Here is a 21,249-nt window from a genome sequence, read left to right on the forward strand (position 1 = left end):
AGGTGCACATACCAAACAAACTGCAACAACAATTCGATTTGCTTCACGCCCTCATGATATAAACGCCGGAATAAAGCCATTACCCACAGGTCTAGCTCGCCCTTCAGCTACGGCAGTTCTGCATTGACTCAGAACTCAAACGCAGCTATGCCTGCTACACTCGCTCGCACGCCAGAATGGCTGTCAAGACCAAACCCTGGGTACAACATCTTTATGGAATCGGAGCCTCAAGCTTCTGCTACAACACCTGCTACAATCGCAAACTCGAGTCGGAAACGAGCAGCAAAACCTGGACCTCGTCGAACGATTGCGCGCAGAGGAACGGAAATATTTACCGCTGTTGGAAAGGAAATTAGATGGGCGGATCTTGTGTATTTGAAGGAAGCATGGGAGGAAACATCTAGGAAATCCCGGGGCAAAAAGCAAACGGAAGATTCTCAATACAATGCAAATCATGCTCAAGGATACAGGGTAAGCTTCATATTCTGTTTTGCGCAATCAAAACCTTGACTAAGATGCTAGACTATCAAAACGCCCGTCAGCGAAGATATTCGCCAGCTGATCATATCTCCCCAATCGAATTTCTTAGCGATCTTAACGACTCACACAATTCATGTTGCGAAACTGCCGGAATCTTCTCACCTGACTGCGCGCGAAACGGGACCTCTAAAATTAAAGACATTCCATTTAGGGCCTACAACTCATGTCACCTCACAGCCTGCACTGGCGTCAGCGTTATGGCATCCTCTAGGGGTCAATGGTAACTGTCTAGTCACAGTTACCGAGGACGCAATTGTCAGGGTATGGGAGCTTTCGTTGGCGGACCGATGGTCTTTTAATGACCCGACTTTGTCCATTGATCTGAAGAAACTAGCAGATGGGACGACGGTAGATCAAGATTTCACGGCCACAAATGGGCGCCAAGGCTTTACGCCAGATTCAGTAGAGATGGAAGTGGCATCCGCGTGTTTTGCCAGTCGAGGAAGTGCAGGTTGGTCACCTATGACCTTGTGGGTTGCAATGAGGGAAGGAGATGTTTACGCGCTGTGTCCACTCCTCCCAGAGAAATGGTCACCACCGCCAACGTTGATACCATCTTTATCGGTCTCAATCGTTTCTAAGGTAGCTGCCACGGAGGACGATCCACAAGCAGACAGGTTACTAGCTCAGCAACAACTAGCTTGGATGGCTGACCTGGACAATCAAGATCCTACCATCGTCGAGTCATCACCTGGTGACCCAGACGCCGAAGTTTACTCGAGACCTGGAAAGCCCGGTAAGGTTCCAAAACTTCAAGGGCCATTCGAGTTTCAGCTAGCGCCCGAGGAATCAGAGGAAGAACTGGATGGATTGCTGAGCGACATTTTTGTCATAGGACCCAAGATTGACTCGCAGGAACTTATGTTCGGAGAGGAAGATGACTTAGAATTCGACGAGGCCGATCAGGAAGGCTTATCGATAGGAATTATTTGTTTGCTCACGAGTAGTGGTCGCCTCCATATATCTCTGGATATTGAAGGGGTTGAAGCTCAATGGCTGCCAAAGTCAAAATCGAAGATATCTAGGCGCTTGCTCAACGATCCGACCCTTCTGACATTTCAGGTTTTAGATACTCTGAAGTCTGGGGAGGTCTGGGCTGGTAGCTGGCCAACTTTCAGTACAGACGTGACATCGCGGTACCAATTTTACGTCACCGATACGTCTTGTATCACTCATATCTCTCTCTCTCCGTGGGTATTCCGGCTGGAAAATGAGCTTAGCGAAGGTTCTGTCGGTACAGACCTGCGAGTCGGCATGCTTGCTAGGGGCGACAATACCATTCGTGAACGTGTTTATACCCAGCCTCTTAAGAAGGGGGAACTCGCTCTTGCGGCTAGCGTTTTGATCAGGGATCCAGATCTTGGATATTTCTTACTGACCGCTGATCAAGATGGTCCAAAATCTATGAGCTTCGAGTTACCTGAAGAAGATGACTTCGAACCCCTGCAGAGGACTCGATCACCAACTTTCGTCGAGGAAGAGTCAAAGCCATTACCGTTGTTTGAAGCACGGGACGTTTATCAACCATCGCGAACACTTCATCAACGCAGCCGCTTGCCTGATTTCCTCGAGAAATTGAGGCACACCAAGTACAAAAGACTACTGAACGAGAGTGTCCGGTTATCGCCAGCAACGCTCACAATTGTCGCTGAAGCTCACAAAATCCTCGGAGATGAAACCCATGCTCTTGGGGAGGAGGCCGCTCTTATTTTCCGAAGTTGTGAACGATTGCAGATAGAACTACAAAGCCAGATTAGAAAGACACGCGAGGTTGTGGAGAGGGTGGAACGAGTGATTGGAGATGACGTCGATGATGGACCAATTGTTAACGTACGAGAAGATGTGGAAGAACGATTCGACAATGCTATGACTCGTCAGAAGGAATTGACAGAAAGAATCGACAAATTGAAACGGAAGGCTGCACAGGGAATCACCCGTGAACTGACAGAGAAGGAGCGTGCTTGGATAGAAGAAGTCAACACTTTGGCTACCAAGATCAGGCTCGATGACGAATATGAACCAGCAGAAGAAAAAGGCCCGCAAGAGCGGTTTGACGAAGTAATGGAACTGAAAGAAGAGTTGATAGCTCAAGTGAAGGATGCATCAACGGAAGAGCAAGAGGATTCAAAGCAAGATGTTCAAGTACCATCGGGGATTAGAAAAGCGAAAATCGCCCAGGTTATGTCACTTTTGGATCGTGAAGCGGCGCTTGTTGAGGGTACGAAAAGTCGACTAGAGAGGTTGAGTATGGCTTCCTAGATGAGTAATGTTAATAATGTTGAATTGTGCGATTATGTTCCTTCCACTGTGCTGATCTGAAAGTTGGGAGCTTCCCTAAGGATTAAGCTGTTGAGTTCCTTTCGGTACAGTACTAAAGCCGCCATACATGCATATATTCGCGGCATTTGGAAGAGGCGGGCAATAGCCGAATGACCGTTCTCCAAAGCTACATCCAGCTAGATATTCAACAAGAGAATCTCCCATCATTTGCGTTACTGTTTCTTCGGCGAGAAATTACTGCTCAACTGTTTTTGTCAGCGATATCGACGGATTTGCAGCGGCAATCAAAGCCTATCCCAGCCCCTCCAGAAGGTCCCCCTCGGTTCAAACCTCGCTTTCTGGTCTCTCGGTTCCTTTCACTTAATTCCTTTATGCTGGTTAATGTACTCACTCCATCAACCAACGGGTTGTTCCTAAGATCTAACTCAGTCGGACCGAGTCTAACTCCATTAAGTCTTAGTCTTCTACTCAATCGAGGTCTCCGACTACAGTCAATTTACTGTGAAGGCGAAGATGGCAAACTCATTAGAAAATTTGTCAGAAATGAACAGGGGTTCAGATACTGGCAATACAGGCAGATGGTAAGTAGCTATTAAGTGTGATGTTGAGCAAGACAACACAGCTGATGATTGCTTGAGGATGATCTGACTGCTCTTGCATTACCTCCCAGTGAGATCAAGATATTGAGAACGCCTTTGGATTCTTGAAACAACACTACTTGCTGTTGGTTTTGCACAGAGACTCCAAGTGGTATAGTGAGAGAATGGTTCCCAAGGGAGGGATGAGAAAAGACAATAATTTGAAGGACATAGTTGAAGGACTAGATGGTGATGTTAGAGTTGCGTGATACGCTAAGGGAAGAGGGAAAGTTCTTGAAGGTTTTATGGTAGTTGATTTATTTTTGCTCTCGGATGAATCTGAAAGAGATCCATGGGGGCTGGAGGCTTGTATATAGCCCGGTTGTGTTCCCTCTGCCCAAAATCCCAACTTGTGACTCTGACCTAATGTTTGCGATACTCTGCTGTCCTTGCCAAAGACTTTTCATGCGCCGATAGATAAAGCTTCTGCAGAAGCTCTGGCGATCGAAAACGGCGTAAATAGGAACTCAGGCCTCATTACTTCTATAAAGCTTCCTAGCTCGTCCAATCACCTATCTCTGGCACCTGTCTATTTGCATTCTTGAAAACAGTGACAACACACTTTTCCAGCCGCTGTTGTCTCCACTTAGGGTGGATTGAGTCTGAAAGTAGTTTCCGAAGACTGAGGTGCTTCAGCTGCTTGAAACGGGTCAGAGCATTAATCATTGCAGTGTTTGGAAAATCCCACAGGTAGATATTTTGTACGAGCTCCTCAAACTGGGTATAACCTTCGACGCTTCTGGATTCACCATCAACAAGTTTCGCCCTTCGATCATGTCCATCTCCGTCAAATCCAAGCCCATTAAGCCCCACGTAAGAGATATGAGAGCCATCCATATCTATGATGTCTTTTGCGAAATCAATGTACACAGCTGCCCAACCCAATCTAGAAAAATATCCTGGTGGCTGTTCGCTCTCCCCAGACTGGCGTCCAATATGAACTACTCCGAAAAACCGCACATATGATCCCAGAGCCAAACTTCGATACGCTTGGCTTATGTGTAACATTGGTGGAATTCTGGGGCCATTAAAGCACGTAATATGTTTCACCCATTTGGATTTTGTGTTGTTCCAGCGAAATCGAATACCGATGGTTCGAGGCGTTGGAGGAGAGTGAGAGTTCAAGATTTGCAAGCGAAGTTCGGCAGGCAAGTCAGGGAACCTATGAAACTCTGTCGGCACAGCTTTTGTGATGGTGATAGTGTCTTTGAATTGACCTGTTTGTTGTGCGCTTGCTGAAAATGACGGGGACACCTCAGCTGTATTCGGAGTTGACATCGCGGGAATCTGGTCAGAAGCTGGCATGCTGAGACGATCCTGAAAGGGCTTGATGTTATGGTATTCGATAAGATGCAAATGCTGAGTTTGTTGTAGACCTTCCACGTATAAATCTTGCCGCCAACTGTCTTATATGGGGATTCTTTTAGTGTTGGTTGTCGTCTTTTAACGGGGAATTGTATTTAAATAGAATATTATGGTAAGCTAGTATAGGATAACTAGGAGTCTAATTCATTTGATGATTACCTGCTATTCTTGGTAATTCACTGGGAATTCCTGATACCAAACCGTGTCAACATGAAAGATCGCTAAACTACGTGTGCTAAGCCCTCCTGACAACATTGGCGAACTTTTTTTTTTCAGAAGGTGATTCGCTCAAATTCTGAAGATTATGTGTGCTTTTGATATGCCAAAGAACTGCCCCCGGTATTGTAAATTCATCATTGAGCATCTCGTAGAAGTGGAACATATTTCAAGTTCTTGCTTGATTTGTTACAGTAACATTTTACAAGCATTCATTATGTCTTTTGTTATCCCTTCAAACGCTTTTTTCAAGAAACAAAGTAGCTTTGTTCAGCTTTAGCAAACTTATGGTTCATTGCATGCAACAAACACATATCGCTCTCCACTCCCTATCTTGACTTTACATCAATCAATGAAAATTTTCAGCAAATGATTATGAACTCGTTCACCTGCATGTAAAGACTTTATTTCAATGTTTTGTTTTTGTTAACTTGCGAAGATGTTTTGACCTGCACGATGTTAGAGCCTTTGAGGTATTGAATTCTTTCATCTGAGTGTCGCAAAGAGAATCTGCTCTCTGATTGACAATTGACAAGTTCTAGACCCAAGTAATGATCAACTCATACAGTTGTCCACACTTCTCCCATCAGAAGATCCCTTTTCAACACATCATACAGAATTGAAACTGACCATGAGCGAACCGGCCAAAGAAGAGACAACAATGAGTTCAAGTCCAATTTCACTATCTGCAGCAACGGCTCACTGGATTCTCGCCCGTGTCGTCGAATGGGTAAGGGTTGAGCATCATTCCATGCAAGTAGCTGATAAATTATAGAGATGATGTCAATATCAAAAGGCTGAAAGGCGTCCATCAGCATCTGCTTTGTGAGGCTTTGCAGCGGGTTATTCTGGTTAGATATCATTCATGAAGACTTCACATTCTCTAATGGCCACGATACAGAGTTACCTCGATTCAAAACAGAAATCTGCAACTTCAAGCTTGTCGGATGAGCATCAGAGTGCTTGGGAAAAATTAAAGGTTGTTCTCGTTAAGCAAATCGCTGAGTTCACGATTGAGCTTCAGAAATGGCAAAATGAACTCAATATCCTTCACGGTAAGGGACTTGCCGTAACTCTCTATGATTTTGTAAAACAGAACAATAGGATAACCGACCAGGATATCAAGGAGTGGCTCCGTGGTTTTTGGGCCAGTATAAAGATGATGTTACAAGCGCTACAGGGAGACTCATCTTGACCTGGAAATTTGCCAGCCCAGGTTGTAAACGACAACATAGAGGTGGATCTGGTCCTGCTCATGACGGAAGTTCTGCAGCTCTCAAAGAATGCATCTGAGGTGACAGACTAAATCGTGTTTATGCATGGTCGTCATGATTATTTCATGATGGCCTGGCAGCAATAATCACAAAACGGTTGTTCGTACCGAGAGTGAAAACTTAGGAAAGAAGAAAGAGCAGGTATCAAGATTGATGGAGATTTGGCAAGCGGATATTGATCAGAGCAAGTATTTGATACAGCAGCCTTGTGAGACTCAATGTAGACTTCTGAAATAAGTTCCACGTAAGCCTTAAACATTTGAGTCAATGTTGATGCTTCATAATTGCGAAAATTAATTTGAATAAAAAAGATGAGAAGCATGCTGAAACTTGAAGAAAAAGTACTGAATAAACTTACAACCACAGGTGTTTTGAGTCTTTGGAATATGCCTTTTTGCGCACCCTTGAAAATAGTAAAAGTTGAGCAGATCTTCACATCAACGTATTCAAATTCTGCTCTCAAAAGTTCTGTTGTGCAAGGCAAGAGCGATTTGGACTGTGTTAGCAGAAGTGCTGGTGGATGACTACTCGCCATCGCGACTGCCTCACTGAACATCGTGCATCCCGGCAAGACTTGGATCCTGTGTCATCTTGGCTAATGCTCTGTTCTATCTTCGCATCACTTCCCGGAAACGAAACATACTTCCATCACCAACTTTCGCAGACGCCCGAAGAGAGCACGGTAGCATCGCTCGGCTGGGCTATTCAGAATGGCTACCACAGAGTTCGGTCCTGAAGATGCCGAAGACCTTCTCGAGAAGATACTCAAACTCGTGAGTTATCTCTTGTGAGACCGATTGGGTTCATCAGTGTTTGATCACTAACAACAATCAGGATGAGGGTTTGGCACGCAACCGCTGGGGATCCCCCCAAAATATGGCTAGAAGCATTCTGATGAGCAATGTCACGCTCCAATTCCTCTTCCACCCAAACGTCTTCAGCAATCCGGAAACAGAGGCAGCTCGTATTGTCCAACTGTTACTGTCCGCCGCTACTGCCACGGATAGAAAGGAAGCTTTCAAGCAAACTTTCCCAATATATGCTTCCGAGAACAGAAACATTGGAAAGGTTCATCCCCCTCTCCCGGAGATACCCGCGATTCTCGATCAATTCTGGGATGGAGCGATGAATGAGTATGATAAGATATTCAAGATTTCACACCAAGCAGGGAGAAAGACTAGAGATGGGAAAGAGCCAAAAAGGCTGAAAGATATGGTCCAACTTGTCATTGCAGACGAGAGAAGAAAGAAGGCTGAAGCTATCGCGAAGGAGACACAAGAAGCTGAAATCAGTGGCACTCATTCGAAAAAAGCCGAGGGTAAAGCCAAACTTCCTTGCATGAAGACGGACGACAAGAAGATCATCACTGCTTCAACAACAAAGCGATCCGCTACCTGGGGTGCCTTTGTTAACAGGCTGCAAGGTAAACGTCCAACCAAACGCAGTCCACCCAATGTCGACGGCGTCGAAAGCAGTGATACAACAAGAGTCAACAGCCTCGCTTCTATTGAAAATCAATCCACGGATCTGGGTGGGTTTTCAAATGCAACAACGAGAGTCAATAGTGTGGTTTCTGATTCATCGACTACCCAACCTTCGAAAGCCATCGTAGTTGAAACATACATCACTGATCTGGATGGCGCTTGCGACGACCCAGATGTATTTTACGAGGCGGAGGAAGGCCCGAAAGATCCACTTGACGAACAACTCGAGATTTCCAGAATACCCTTACGAGTCTCGCAACAACAATCGGAGGATGGAGGTATTTGCGAAGCGCTTCGAAGAATGCGTTTTGCTAAGGACGGTTCTCTTGAAGCATTTATTTCTGTCGATGAGCCTCAGGAACAAAATTGATGTATCTTGCGTTAAGAATATAACGCTAATTCCAATATAAGTTGGAGCGGGTCACGAGGATTGCCCAAGTCGGAAGGAAAGGATGCCACTGGCCATGTCTCTGGGCGAATAGTTAGCTAGCCAGAGTCATTCATTATGAAGGAGAGCATACGTTTATCAGGTTAACACCAGCATTCTAATTCATAGGAAGACATTGTTACTCATCCATCCAAACAATTATCCAAATTCCAATATCGAACTTTCGTTTCCTATGTCATTGTCTGTAAACTTGATGCCACTTTCAGGAATCTGGCCATGTGTGATTCCAAACGAAAGTCGGGCCTGCCAGTGACATTGGATTCTTTGAAGTCTTGCTGTAATCTTTCAAGCGTGTGAGCCTTAGTTAAAGCGGATCTCGAGCCAGAATTAATCTTTACCGGTTCTCTAATGATAATTTCCAAGAAGGAGGAAACTCAGGCGTAAAAGAAAAATCCCAAAAGAGAAGATCGAAAAGAATGAACTTATGGTTTGTTATATCCTACTTTCGATATTGCACTAAACAATCTTACTTTGGGAAAAGAAAATGTAAACCACTGATTCAAACCTGTAGTATCCTTCACTTATGTCTTTCTCGGGCTTTTGAAGACAATCTGCAAGATGCAGTCTGTCTATCAAGCACTGTAGTTTTACCACGTGCGAGTTTCGTGTCTTAAGACTTATTTCAACACTTTCCGAGATTTGCTAGTATACGTGATTTAGTCTAAAGGTCTTCAACAGCTTCAAGAAAAGGAATAGCTCACCTCGAGAACAAACAGAGGAAGTCCAGGCACCGGGAACGTAACAGTCCCAATTGACGGCATAGTCCCAGGTACTATTTCAATAAAATTAGCGAAATCGAACTTCTGAAATCTCTCGGAATTATGAGCAGCATACCAATTCCCATCAATACAATTCTCCGTACTCCCGGAACCATCGGTCCTGTATCCTACAGCCCACACAAAGCAACTGAAATCATGCTTCGTCTCGTCCCGAAAGGTAGTCACGACATCGGTGATCCCGTCGCCTCCGAGCCAAGGTCTTTGGTAACAGTTGGCCCCGTACTTCGATTGAATGGTGCATGTCACCTTTTTTCTTGCTTCGAGGATATTGAGGTTGCTGGATGTTGGTGCATTGGAGATGGGACTTGCGATACTTAGGAGTGGGAGTGTAAAGGCCGTGATGCTTGCGAGTGCGATCTTCATGATGCTCAATTATGAGATTTTAGATGAGGAATAGGACAACTGTTAGATAGATATATGAGAACACGATTGACGATAATCCTAATCATATTAGCACTTCCGGAAACGAACGAGTCCTCCATTTTAAAGTATTTCTCTTATTCATTTTCGATGCGACAGAGAGTTCTTCTTGACTTTTAAAAGTAAGACGGAGAGTTCACGGAAACGAAATTCTCAGCCTTAATCTTGGCAAGCATTCCTTCGAGGTCCCTCCGATTCGTCTTTAGTCTGTCAACGTCCCTATCAATCGTGCTTACACATCGTTAAACGTTCAGCCTAAAACATTGATGAAGTCCGTACAGCTGGGAATAGCTGCCAAGTGAGGGGTACATAGCAACGTCACATAACACGACATAAGCAACACAAAAAAGTTTGACCAGTTCGATTGAATGTGGCCGGAATGACTTTGGCAATATCGTGGGTGCGTGTGTAAAGCTTCGTTATCTCTGTTGTCGAGCAGTGCGGGTTCTCGTTTCTTGTCTACACTGCCCACCCGGCTGCACTGGCCGACCGGCCACCCGACCAGGGTAAACTTCGGACTCGGTCGGCTTTGGTTCGGGTGGCCGGTAGGACAGTGCGACCGGCTGGTAGGTGCACACATGTAAGGTATCCATTCCTTTATGAGAGAACTAAGATTAAAAGATTGGCAAAAGATTATTCCCAGCCCAAACAGACTCCCTCGGGTGGGCTTGAACCACCAACCTCTCGATAGCCTCAGAATTGTCTGTTAACAGTCGAACGCGCTAGCCAATTGCGCCACGAGGGATTGTAGAATCAGATGCTGGATGCTGATTCGTTGGAGCACAATGTCAACAGCTAATATATATTCTTAACAACTCTCGTGCTCGGACATTTAAGCGAGGATTCACTTCAAAGATTTAGGGGCCGCCAATCATAGTTAACGAAGTGGGTCACACACAAGATAACATAGTGAACGAGTTCAATAGATAATCAATATTAATTTCATGGCTAAGTATCAAGTATTGGTACACTCATACTTTCAGATGATTGAGTAGGGTCTTTTTCCTGCCTAACATGGGATACCAACGAATCAACCATTTCAAAGGTGGTCGATCCAAAATCTGTAGTATTTGACTTGTCGGGATTCCAATCCATGTCGGCAATAATCGCATCCATTTGTTCGTTGGTCATACCAGCATTGTAGGACTCATCGTCTAACCACTCTGCATCCATAGAGGAGCCGAAGAAAATATCTTCTGTTGTGTTCGGTATTTGTATGGACGGTTCAGAATAAAACCCAAGCGCCTCTTCTGGAACCCTGACCAGCGTCCCAATGTGATCAAAAGCGGAACGGTCAACTGGAGCCTTCGAAATTTCCGGCGGCTCCAGTATACCTTCTCGAGCTTGCTCTTGTTGTCTCGACGGATGGATCGCCAGCGGTGTGGCTGGGAACGGAGACGGTTCAGTCATTGGTGTTTGAGTATCAGCCATGGCTAATGCTGGCGTACTCGTTATTGAGCCAGGTGATGCATAGAATGCGGAAGAAACATGGTTCTGGCAGTCTTCTATCAACATGTGTAATTGATCTCTGAGCTGAGGCGTACACACAGCAGCTTCTAAGGCTGCTCGGAAGACCCTAGGTAGCTCACGTCGGCTGTACTCTTCGTACGATGGTACTTCTCTTGGGAAGTTTTCGATGTCAACAAAATCTATTATGAATAAGTTTGTGGATAAGAACAAAATATATAAAATGAGACGGTGTCGTGTTTTCAATATTCCAGATTTTAGTTCGAGACTTACAAGGACTGGGTACCTCATCGTCTGGTGAGAGCTGGAAAAGTGTTCTGAATATCTCCTCCCATATTTCCCCATCTGTCTGTCCCTTGAATGACTTCTTTCTTTTCTTTAGCTGCCTTTCCATTGATAACGTGAGCCCCTCCGGAAGTTCACTATCGTTTCTCTCGCATTCGGCATTCTGTAAATGGTGAGAAGCCTGAACATCACCGGAAAAGAGTTGTTTACAACGCTCGCAAGGATATATTCGGTGATGTCTGTATAGATGTTGCCTAATTTCTGTTAACTAATGTGCCGATCTTACCACAAGAATACCGAGCAACATCAAACTGAAGGCACAGAATGTACCAAAGAAACAAGAAAGATATTTCCGAGACCTACTTAAGTCTAGCAATTGACTCCGAAGGCGTTAAACAGCAAGTCCTCCAACCAGCAGCCACGGAATACTTTCGGGGATTGCGTTTTCGATAGGGACAAGCGAACTTCAAAGTGGACATATCAGTTTTCGTGGGAGGACCTTGTGATCGAGGTCGTTTTGGACTTTCTTCATCTTCTTCATTCCGCTCATCATCGCTGGTATCACGCTTGTGCTTGACTCCAACTGATGTAAAACCTTTTGAAGTTACACCATTACCCGTTGGTAGACTGACCTGCTGAGAGCTTTGTGTTCGCTCCTCACCATCCTGATCATGGCATTCTTCACGGTCTGAAGTGTGCCTGTTCATTAAGTTAGTCATTGTCCCAAACTCTGTGTTGAAATCAAGCTGTCATATATACTTTTCAAAAAGATTATTGCCATCGTAGACCTTGAGAAACTCGCGCATGAGGAAATCGACGAAACTATCTTGAGCACGATTCATGTGACGCATTGACAGATTTGCTGATCCCTCAATCTCTTCTATATCTTCTATGGTCGACTTTATTCTCTCCAAATGCTGGAGACGTTGCGAGATCTCATATTTAAAAACGTTGTCATGCTGCCCAGCCGACACGACTTCTCTTTGCGAAGTTGATCCCTTAGGTCTATCAAATCTGTGGACTTTATCACCAGTAAGGCTGATAAGTGATCCATCGGGTTGCCGTGGTTCACCGGAGCTGGTGGGGAGTCGAGAAGGAGTGATCGTGTCTTTCACAGGCCTAACTAAAGCTCTTGGCCGTGTATGACAAGCTAGATGCGATTGAAGATCGTCTGCATCAGTGAAGGCCTCACCGCATTCACCACATCTCAATTGCTTTGCTCGCTTAGGGAGCTCTGGCAATTTGAGCTTCGTCGCAGCCGGGCATGCTCCAAATTTGGGATCAGTACGCCGAGACAAACGTGTGGAACAGTCTCGCGGGTCTTTATGTATCTCCCATATAACTTGTTCTGCTTTTGTTGGCATTATCATCCCACAATCTGGGTTGACACAAGCGATGGTGTTCCTACTCATGGCTATACCCGAATTACATTCAGGACAGTACCAAAGCCAGGAGTAAGTGTCAGGTTCCTCTCGACGTTTGGTGTTTTCCGAAGACTGTCTATAGACTTTGTGTAGGAACCGAGTCCTGGGGGTTTGGGAGACACTCGTCATGTTCACGCTGTTAGAGGGTTTTCACATTGGTTTATGCAAAATATGAAAGCCTCCGGTATATTTGCTCTTATGCTCGATCGAAGATCTTGAGACACAACTTGATCTTTCAGTTCATAATCTTTCACATTGTCAGTCATTCGTTCCATTTAAACGTGACTCCGGTACGTACCTGAGCATGGAGAAGTGCATAGACCCCTGCCAAATTGATGTCACCCAACTCCAAGGGGTCTAACACCAGAGCCTTGTGTCCGAAAAGCAATATTCAGATATCGTACGAAGAGCAAAGAGCCTCTTTGTGGGAGTCTATCAAAATTGCCTGGTTCTGTGGAGCGATACATGATTGCGACCAATGTGGAAGTAATGTACTTAACAGAAATGCAGTCTGTATTACAGACCGAGAATGTTTTGCACACGCGTAACTTTTCTTCCCATCCAACAAAATCTCCAGGGGGTGACGGGTCAATCACAGGACCGGACACGTGATGTAATTGCTTTTTCCCAGCAAAACATCACCCATAGGGTTCCTCTGGACTTGAGGTACGGTTATTAAGCTTTAAATCTGCTTTGAGTTGGTATCAATTAAGTAGTGGGGTGGTTAGATTATGGCTCTCTCAAATGAAATTTGAAACTCACATTCGGGGGTTGTATCTACTCACACCAAAGATATATAACCTTCAACGAACCACGAAACTTTTGAGTTGATCAAAATCATTGGTTATCTGTCTTTGATGATATTAAATCAGTGTCCAAGCCAAATAGTTGCTATGAGTCAAAGTCTCTGGAAGTCATTCATGAGGGTCCTGGAGAACAGTATACCTCCAAATGTACTTTATTAATTGGCCAAGGGTTTTACACCACGGTGCAAAACTCTCTCTTTGTACTCCTCAATTGACCAAGTTGAACCAATCACTCAAGACTTGCAGTAAGAGCTGAAGTGTGGTAAATCGTTACTTATTTAAAGTGAGTCTGTCATGTTTCGAGATAACAAGAGAGAAATCCACACTCCATCAAACAACATTTTCAGCGGCTTTTTATTGACTCTTAATACCAAGAGATTTGAGAGAGAATTAAGAGATTGTGGTACCTGCCAAATCAACCTTCGAAACGCTCAGGTTTTCTTGATTCTTCTAGCAGTAAGCAGGGCAATGTCCGATTCTCGTTCAACACAAGTAAAAAATCACTAACGAAATAAGTCACTATGCCTGAAGACAACAAACACGCCGGAAACCATTCGAAGAACAAGAAATCCAGTGAAAAGTATCTCCCCTTTCCCCAAGAAGTCTCCTTAATTCTCACTAATTCTACAGAAACAAGCAACCGAGATTTTCCCCAGCCATAAGTAATGCCAACTTCGACACGAATCCCAGCGCAGTGGAGAGGCTTAGTCGAGGAGAAAGACTTAGCAATAAAGAGTACATCGATCGTGCAGCAAAAACTGTTCATGCGTTCGATGCGAAATTTCATGGAAAAAATTAATCTTGGGAAGTTGGGGTTGGATAAGCGAGAAACGTGGGAGGAGACGATATAATTTAAATAGCAAGTAACGAAGGAGGACGAACAATATGCTTGGATTCTAATGAAATTAAGCTATTGACTTCGTAATGAGTGACAAGAAGTTTTTTATATGTAAATGGGTCTAGAGAAGAAGAATACACCAGACTCTAAGTGAGATCAGGATAGTTCGTGGCTTAGGCACGTTTCCATAAGAAATAAAACAACAACAATGTTGCCTTGCCAATTTCCTCTATAGAGAGTCTGAAAACGTAAGAGGAGTTTATATAGAGTAGAATATGTAGCCACGCACAACGATAGCCTGACATAATTTTTTTTCTGATGGTGGACCCTTCAGATAATTTTAATAGAGAGAAATTGATCAAAAAATCCTGGAAAATCGCCTTCATGGGTAAGAAAGAAAGGAGCGAAAAGGGAAATTTTCGCTTTGAATTAACAGTGATAAAAACATAGACCATTGGTATGTATAAAATACATGCCCACTCGGACTTACACACCTTGCCCAGCCCTTATCTGCTCTTTCGGCTACAGGAAGTGCAAATGTTTATACTACAAGGTGCAAAAAAGACACGGTGAGAATCGCCACAAGCGGACGTAAAGCCCAAGTCTAAATACCTGGGAGTAGATGTTTTCATGAACTTTGAGCTAGAAACGCAGCTAGCCGACTCTAGAGAATTATTGACATGGTGCTCCTAGTAGGGTCCTAACAGCCTAGAGGAGTTAATTAATCGAATAGAGAATGTGGCAAATATACTTCAGTGGTTGAGACAGAAAAATGCAGAGAAGAGAGTCGGTTGAAGATATCCCAACCTCCTCTTGGCCACTTCAACAAGGGCTTACCTCCGTTCCATGCATCCTCATCCGACCCTCCACAACACTAAATTTTGTTATCAGCCAGTGCTACCCCAAAGAAGCAGGAGTGTAAAGATCATCCTAGCCGAGCCCAACCTCTGACAATCATCGCGTACCTGGTCTTCCTGTCGTCATCTTCGACATCCCACCCTGCCAGAAGAAGAAGGTCAATTGAGGGGTTACGAGATGCAAGAGGGGGATTTGCCTGATCAAGGGTGCAGTAGCTAGGAAGCTCTGTAAGATGTGCAAGAGAAAGCCAAGCATGGGCTTTTGCTTGACCGGTATATAAAAGCTTGTCGTCCGGTACGTGAAAGACTTCTTGTTGCTTTTCTTGAGTCGTCTTGATTGAAATTGTAAGTGCTACCCCACGATGTTGCTAGTGCAGCTTGCGTAACCCCGAGCTTTCACACCTCTCGACCACAGTCAATTGAATCCTGAAACCTTTGCTAATACGAGGATCATGTAGCGACAAATTAATTGGCATTCCAAGCCTCGATCGAGTTGTTGAGACTTCACAATGGTTGGTAAACTCAACTTGTTGTGCGCTTTGACCGCGCTGGTCGGCACATGTGCTTCCTCGATGAGTGGAATTGAACAACGAGTACGGGTAAGACGATATGATGGTGTGCTGCATAAATTCAATTGCTTACGAAATTCTAGAGAACGACAATAAATCCTCGAGGACTTGCGAAACGCGAAGACACAAAGCCATCGCTCCTCTATCCCGCGTACAACCTATCGGTTCCGGTCGACCATTTCCACAATGACTCCCTCTACGAACCTCATAGCTCTGAGTCCTTCAACCTACGATATTGGTTCGATGCGACTTACTACAAACCGGGAGGTCCAGTCATTGTGCTCCAATCTGGAGAGACAAGCGGCGTAGGGCGGTTAGGATTTCTGCAAAAGGGTCTTCTACATCAATTGGCTGTCGCAACAGGTGGTATTGGTGTTGTGCTAGAACACCGATACTATGGCACCAGTATGCCAACGCTTGATCTTTCCACAGAGAGCCTTCGATTCTTGACAACCGATCAAGCATTGGCGGATGAGGCATACTTTGCGAAGAACGTTGTTTTCGAGGGCTTGGAACAATACAACCTCACAGCACCCCACACGGCGTACTTTGGATATGGAGGTAGTTATGCTGGTGCGTTTGTCGCATTCTTGCGAAAGCTGTACCCTGATGTCTTTTGGGGTACGATCTCTTCCAGTGGGGTTACGGAAGCTATCTGGGATTATTGGGCCTATTACGAGCCTATTCGCGTGTACGGAGAACCAACCTGTATCTCTTATGCGCAAAAAATAATCAACATGGTGGACAACCTCTTGATCAAGGTTAACACCACAGAAACAACTACAGAGCTCAAGACAGCATTCGGGTTACCTAATGTCACTTATGATGATGATTTCGCTGCGACGCTGTCATGGACCACGGTTGGTACTTGGCAAGGTCGAAACTGGGACCCAGAACTCAATGACCCGTCCTTCGATGAGTTCTGTGGAAATATCACATCTGGAGTAGTCGAGTATAGCGAAACCACTGAGCTCGTTGGCACGGTTCAGGACCTTCTGAAGAAGGGTGGTTACGAGTCCGAAGTTTCAACTCTGACGACACCTCTACTAAACTGGATTGGATGGATGGGTAACACCACTATCTCAAACTGCGAGGGTAGCCAGGATAGATGCTATGGCTCTCACAACTCGACTTACTATGCTCAAGACTCCCTTGATGACGACTGGAGATCTTGGCCATACCAATATTGTACCCAATGGGGTTATTTGCAAACTGGTTCTGGAGTCCCAGCTGATCAACTTCCTCTCATCTCTCGTATGGTCGATTTAGAATTTTCAACTATTGTGTGCCGAGAGGCCTTCAATATTTCTCAGCCAGCAAATGTCACAGCTATCAACAAGTATGGAGGATTCAATATCTCATACCCTCGCTTTGCTATCGTTGATGGCGAGCAAGATCCATGGCGTCCAGCCTGCCCCAGCGCTTCTCCGTTCAACTCTACGGCTGTAAACCGTACGAGCACCGTATCTGAACCATTCATGCTCATCGAGGGAGGCGTGCATCACTGGGATGAGAACGGTCTTTTCCCAAATCAAACTGTGGACGTTCCACCAAATTTCCTCCCTCCACCACCAGTGAGAGACACTCAAGCGCATCTCATTTCGATTGTTCAAGAGTGGTATCAGGAATGGCAACAAGCAAAGATAAATGGAGAGCTATAATTAGCTTCTAGAGAATCGAAAAAGCTCAAATAATTACAGAACTTCCCCAGTTGATTTACCGTGACTTATTGATCGTCCCTTTTGCGTGAGTATTCTCTATTATATTATGCAACTCTGTTCAAGTAAGCCATAATATCTGTGATAACCTTCAAGATCAATATCGAGAATAACAAAATCCCTTAATCCCCCTTAATTTATTTAAAGATAGAACGGAATAATTACTTGTATGCTTGACCCTTCCATCGGCATCGGGCCGCTAGCCCCGATAGCCCCGCGGCAGCTCCCCTGTACCTGCGGGAGCTTATTTGAACCCCTGCCATCTGTTCGCGATGCGCGTTTGACAATGAGAGGAAGTTAAAGCGAAGCAACCACCAAAAAAGATGATTTTTATCCAGCCATGGACTTTGTGAGAATGCTCATCTGGTATAAATATGTTTCCTTGCTAATGAATATACTAGTGGTCGCGCTTAATCGCTGGAACTTCCCTCGCTCCGGGAGGAAATAAAGGAGCATCAAACAATCCAGAGAAGCGTCTGGCACGCTTTAAGCGGGAATACAGTTCTCTCCTAGTACGTTGAATACCAATACAGCGTGAGAATGCGGATTATGCTGATAACTTCACTAGACGACATGGAGAGGCACTCCGAACTTGGCAAAAGACGCCGATGCCGCTGAGAAGATACAGCAGAGTCTCCAGGACCTGACTACAATACTTAGCGATGAATCGAGACGACCCTTACCCCATCCATGCATCGTCTTTGCATCTTCGAAGCAGATATATATACCCATAGGCAAGATTGCCACCATCTCATATCATGAAGGCATCATAAGGGAAGGAGTGGGCTTTTTCGCAACACTTATAGATAGTGAGGAGGAGAACTTTGTAGAGAATGAGGCATTCTCCAAGAGTTTGATGAATTTGTTGGTTCGAATTACCGGAGCGAACAGCATAAGACTATCTTCGGACACGGAGTCGGAAGTCGTGGAACTGTCCTTCAATATTACGACAAAAATCAGGCTCGATCCAGAGATACTTCCGGCGTGGTTTACTGCACAAGCACGGGAGGACGACTCAGACGGACAGGACGCACATGAAAAATTTACCGGTAAAACTCATAAGGAGGATTTCCCGCTATTCTATCTGCTGATAGATTATATACACCATGAGGGAAGGGTTGGGGATTTCGCGAGGACCGGACTGTTATACATCATTGAGGCTGCTTCAAATTCTGTGGCTTTGGAGCAATGGATTGTGGAGAGCGATTTAGCGACTCTTATGGCTACAGGCTTGGGAGCTTTATACAGCCAGTTGAGTCGGAAGCTGGTTATCGATTATCCTTTGGGCCAATTACCTCCTATACTGGCGTTGTCGGATTACGAGCATCCTGTTGAAACTTCAGAAATTGTTTCTTCGGCGTCTCCGGACTTTCAGAGTCATATGGAAACATTTCTATCACATCTGGTCTTTTGGCAAGATGTCTTGAACCATTGCAAGTCGGTAGAGGTCAAACAGACTCTTCTTGAGCACTTTCAGGTCATTTTCTTGCAACAATTATTGTGAGTAGCCTTGATATTCCATAAGCCTTCTATGAGCTAACAATTTAGATACCCATCTCTTTTGGAGTCCTCTGATGTTGATGGAGGCTCTTCTGTAGCCGTGCTTACATACCTGCGGCGAATACTGGAGTCACTTGAGCACCCGGATATGATACACCTCATTCTACATTACCTTCTAGCTCTTCCAGACTCCACGCCGGCTCCTAGTGGATCTCGCGCATCTATTAGTGCTGCCAGAAAGCGAAAGTCTCTAGACCTTGCGACCATGATGGCCACGCATATCGAAGTAGACACAACCCCGGCTCTGTTCAATCTGGTTGATTTAATACAGACAAGTCTTAAATCAGAAAGTGAACAGACTGTCTCGACTACATTGCAACTTGTATCTGTAATATTGAAGCGGCATCACCGATATGCTGTCACGACACTCTTGTGGACTAGCCAGATCCTGTCGGATGGCCCACAACGCACCATTGGCGCCCACGACCAAGAGATGGAATTCTTGCTTCATCTTGCAGGAGGAGTTGGTGGAGATGACAACTTTGATGATGTTTATGAAAACCATGTTAAAGACAGTATGAGCACACTGGAAAGCCATCCTTGCTCTATTCCCCTTCTCGCGCCTAAAGCAATTGGCAGCACGATGAAGTTTCCCGGCTCTCAAGCGACGATACCCGGCGCTCCTCGCGACATCCGAAGCCATACCTTGCGCCCAGAGGACCCAATGCTGAAGACTTTAAATCTTATTCTTTCGACCTTCTTCACAAACTCATTGGAGACCAATCTGTCTCTCACAGGCGCTATTGTGGATTTAGCGGCTTGCGGGTTTATGCGTATAGATGGGTGGCTGCTCCCAGACCCGTCAAAATACACGTACGAAGATGAAGAAGCTGAGATAGAAGATCCGTATCTCATCAACTCCGGGGATGCAATTGATATTGAAGAAAGAGCACAAGTGAAAGCCTTACGCAAAATGAGGAGGACACCGATATGGAATGCGTCAAGACTTCCAGCATTTTTGACACAACTCGAAGCTTTGGTTGACCAAATTCAAGAATACCGCGCCTCTATTCCCCGCTTTGACGAGCTTCTCCAACAGCGGCGCGAGGCTTTTATTGCCGCCTCATCTAATGATGCGACACCAATGCCTCCCAGGCAACAGCCAAGCCAGTCGAAAGAGTCCTCTCGTTCCACATCTCCCCGAATGCGAAGCGGTTTCGACACGCTCGCGCAGCGTATATTTCCTGAACTTGGCACCCCATCTCGGTCCAACTCTCCTCGCGGCCGTCGAAGTCAAGACCAACAGCGAAGCAGCAACTCTGGCTTCCCAACTCTAACTAGTGGTTACGGCCTCAATACACCCACAAACGGAAGAAATCCACCTCCTACATCTCATCCGAACAGTGATACACCGTCCCGTGACAGTTCACGAGCATTCTCACCCAGTCCTCTACGAGCTGACCAGGAAACCCTTCGAGGGGTTGATATTCCATCAAGTCAGACTGCCGCGTTCGCAGCTGTCGATCAATCCATCCTCGCGCGGAAGGTCAGTTTGCCAATACCTAAGGCAGAGGTAGCACCCATTCCATTTCCTAACTTGAAAGCGGGCGCCACGACGATTGATGGATCGGGTGAAAGTATCATTGCTGATCAAGAACTTGCGACTATTGGTATTAAAACCGAAGATGTTAAATCCGCCGACATTCTGGGAGCTGGGGAGAAAGAGGTTACCGTCAGCCATATCCTGACGAATGTTCTTGTGTTGCAGGAATTTATCTTGGAGATTGCGGCGTTGGTGCAAGTTAGAGCCGGGCTGTTTGGGGAGGTGAGGTTTGTGTAAATAGCTCGAGAAGGGATTGTGAGTGGGTTGAGAAGTGTAGATATGGATTTCTAGGTGGGTTCGGGTTGTTAGAGATACCTTTTTGCGCTTATTATATTATTGTCTATATGTACTTTCATTTTGCACGCTCGACATTGGGCGTATTTAAAACCCGATCAAAGTACGTTCAAACGTTTGCTGGTGCTCTTATGTTGGTGCTGCCGATCACAAGGTGTAGCCAAGAGTTTCCAACAATTGAGAGAAGTTAGCGAATTCCATGGTGGGAAGAAGCGTCTTCCCAATCCGCTTCCGTATCTCGTTTAGTTTATTTAAATCTTGACCGTTTGATCACTTGTATCTACTCTGGTTTGGCGCGCGAAAATGCTCGACTTATTAAAGGCTGACGCGTCGGTGCAACTCGGATCCGAATCGGCGTTGGTAGATTTTGTGAACGTCCATTGTCAGGCAGCGACGCACCTCACTTGTTTTTACTTCACAATCAACAATCATTACCCGCAAAAA

At 45.2% G+C, this 21,249-nt stretch overlaps 8 protein-coding genes across 8 annotated transcripts; 6 read left to right on the top strand and 2 right to left on the bottom strand.

Annotated features, from left to right (window-relative positions):
• Nucleotides 1-147: 147 nt before the first annotated feature.
• On the top strand, nucleotides 148-2,799 carry GLAREA_04757 (uncharacterized protein; the record flags this gene model as incomplete). The annotated part of the gene is made up of 2 exons (XM_008087134.1): nucleotides 148-471; nucleotides 523-2,799. The coding sequence occupies 2 exons, from the start codon at nucleotides 148-150 to the stop codon at nucleotides 2,797-2,799; spliced, it is 2,601 nt and encodes an 866-aa protein (XP_008085325.1).
• Nucleotides 2,800-3,953: 1,154 nt separating this feature from the next.
• Nucleotides 3,954-4,763, bottom strand: GLAREA_04758 (uncharacterized protein; the record flags this gene model as incomplete). Its single annotated transcript, XM_008087135.1, has 1 exon — nucleotides 3,954-4,763. The coding sequence occupies one exon, from the start codon at nucleotides 4,761-4,763 to the stop codon at nucleotides 3,954-3,956; it is 810 nt and encodes a 269-aa protein (XP_008085326.1).
• A 907-nt stretch (nucleotides 4,764-5,670) lies between these two features.
• On the top strand, nucleotides 5,671-6,234 carry GLAREA_04759 (uncharacterized protein; the record flags this gene model as incomplete). The annotated part of the gene is made up of 2 exons (XM_008087136.1): nucleotides 5,671-5,769; nucleotides 5,941-6,234. The coding sequence occupies 2 exons, from the start codon at nucleotides 5,671-5,673 to the stop codon at nucleotides 6,232-6,234; spliced, it is 393 nt and encodes a 130-aa protein (XP_008085327.1).
• Nucleotides 6,235-7,023: 789 nt separating this feature from the next.
• On the top strand, nucleotides 7,024-8,167 carry GLAREA_04760 (uncharacterized protein; the record flags this gene model as incomplete). The annotated part of the gene is made up of 2 exons (XM_008087137.1): nucleotides 7,024-7,086; nucleotides 7,148-8,167. 2 exons carry the CDS (start codon nucleotides 7,024-7,026, stop codon nucleotides 8,165-8,167), a joined length of 1,083 nt encoding a protein of 360 aa, XP_008085328.1.
• An 899-nt stretch (nucleotides 8,168-9,066) lies between these two features.
• Nucleotides 9,067-9,342, top strand: GLAREA_04761 (uncharacterized protein; the record flags this gene model as incomplete). The annotated part of the gene is made up of 1 exon (XM_008087138.1): nucleotides 9,067-9,342. One exon carries the CDS (start codon nucleotides 9,067-9,069, stop codon nucleotides 9,340-9,342), a length of 276 nt encoding a protein of 91 aa, XP_008085329.1.
• Nucleotides 9,343-10,392: 1,050 nt separating this feature from the next.
• GLAREA_04762 (C2H2 and C2HC zinc finger) lies at nucleotides 10,393-12,749 on the bottom strand (the record flags this gene model as incomplete). Its single annotated transcript, XM_008087139.1, has 4 exons — nucleotides 10,393-11,093; nucleotides 11,185-11,450; nucleotides 11,560-11,895; nucleotides 11,956-12,749. 4 exons carry the CDS (start codon nucleotides 12,747-12,749, stop codon nucleotides 10,393-10,395), a joined length of 2,097 nt encoding a protein of 698 aa, XP_008085330.1.
• A 2,881-nt stretch (nucleotides 12,750-15,630) lies between these two features.
• GLAREA_04763 (alpha/beta-Hydrolase) lies at nucleotides 15,631-17,351 on the top strand (the record flags this gene model as incomplete). Its single annotated transcript, XM_008087140.1, has 2 exons — nucleotides 15,631-15,720; nucleotides 15,774-17,351. The coding sequence occupies 2 exons, from the start codon at nucleotides 15,631-15,633 to the stop codon at nucleotides 17,349-17,351; spliced, it is 1,668 nt and encodes a 555-aa protein (XP_008085331.1).
• A 397-nt stretch (nucleotides 17,352-17,748) lies between these two features.
• On the top strand, nucleotides 17,749-20,748 carry GLAREA_04764 (uncharacterized protein; the record flags this gene model as incomplete). The annotated part of the gene is made up of 4 exons (XM_008087141.1): nucleotides 17,749-17,757; nucleotides 17,810-17,920; nucleotides 17,977-18,908; nucleotides 18,957-20,748. 4 exons carry the CDS (start codon nucleotides 17,749-17,751, stop codon nucleotides 20,746-20,748), a joined length of 2,844 nt encoding a protein of 947 aa, XP_008085332.1.
• Between the last annotated feature and the right edge of the window lie 501 nt (nucleotides 20,749-21,249).

This window comes from Glarea lozoyensis, assembly GCF_000409485.1.
Source record: "Glarea lozoyensis ATCC 20868 chromosome Unknown GLAREA5, whole genome shotgun sequence".
NCBI classification, from domain to species: Eukaryota; Fungi; Ascomycota; class Leotiomycetes; order Helotiales; family Helotiaceae; genus Glarea; species Glarea lozoyensis.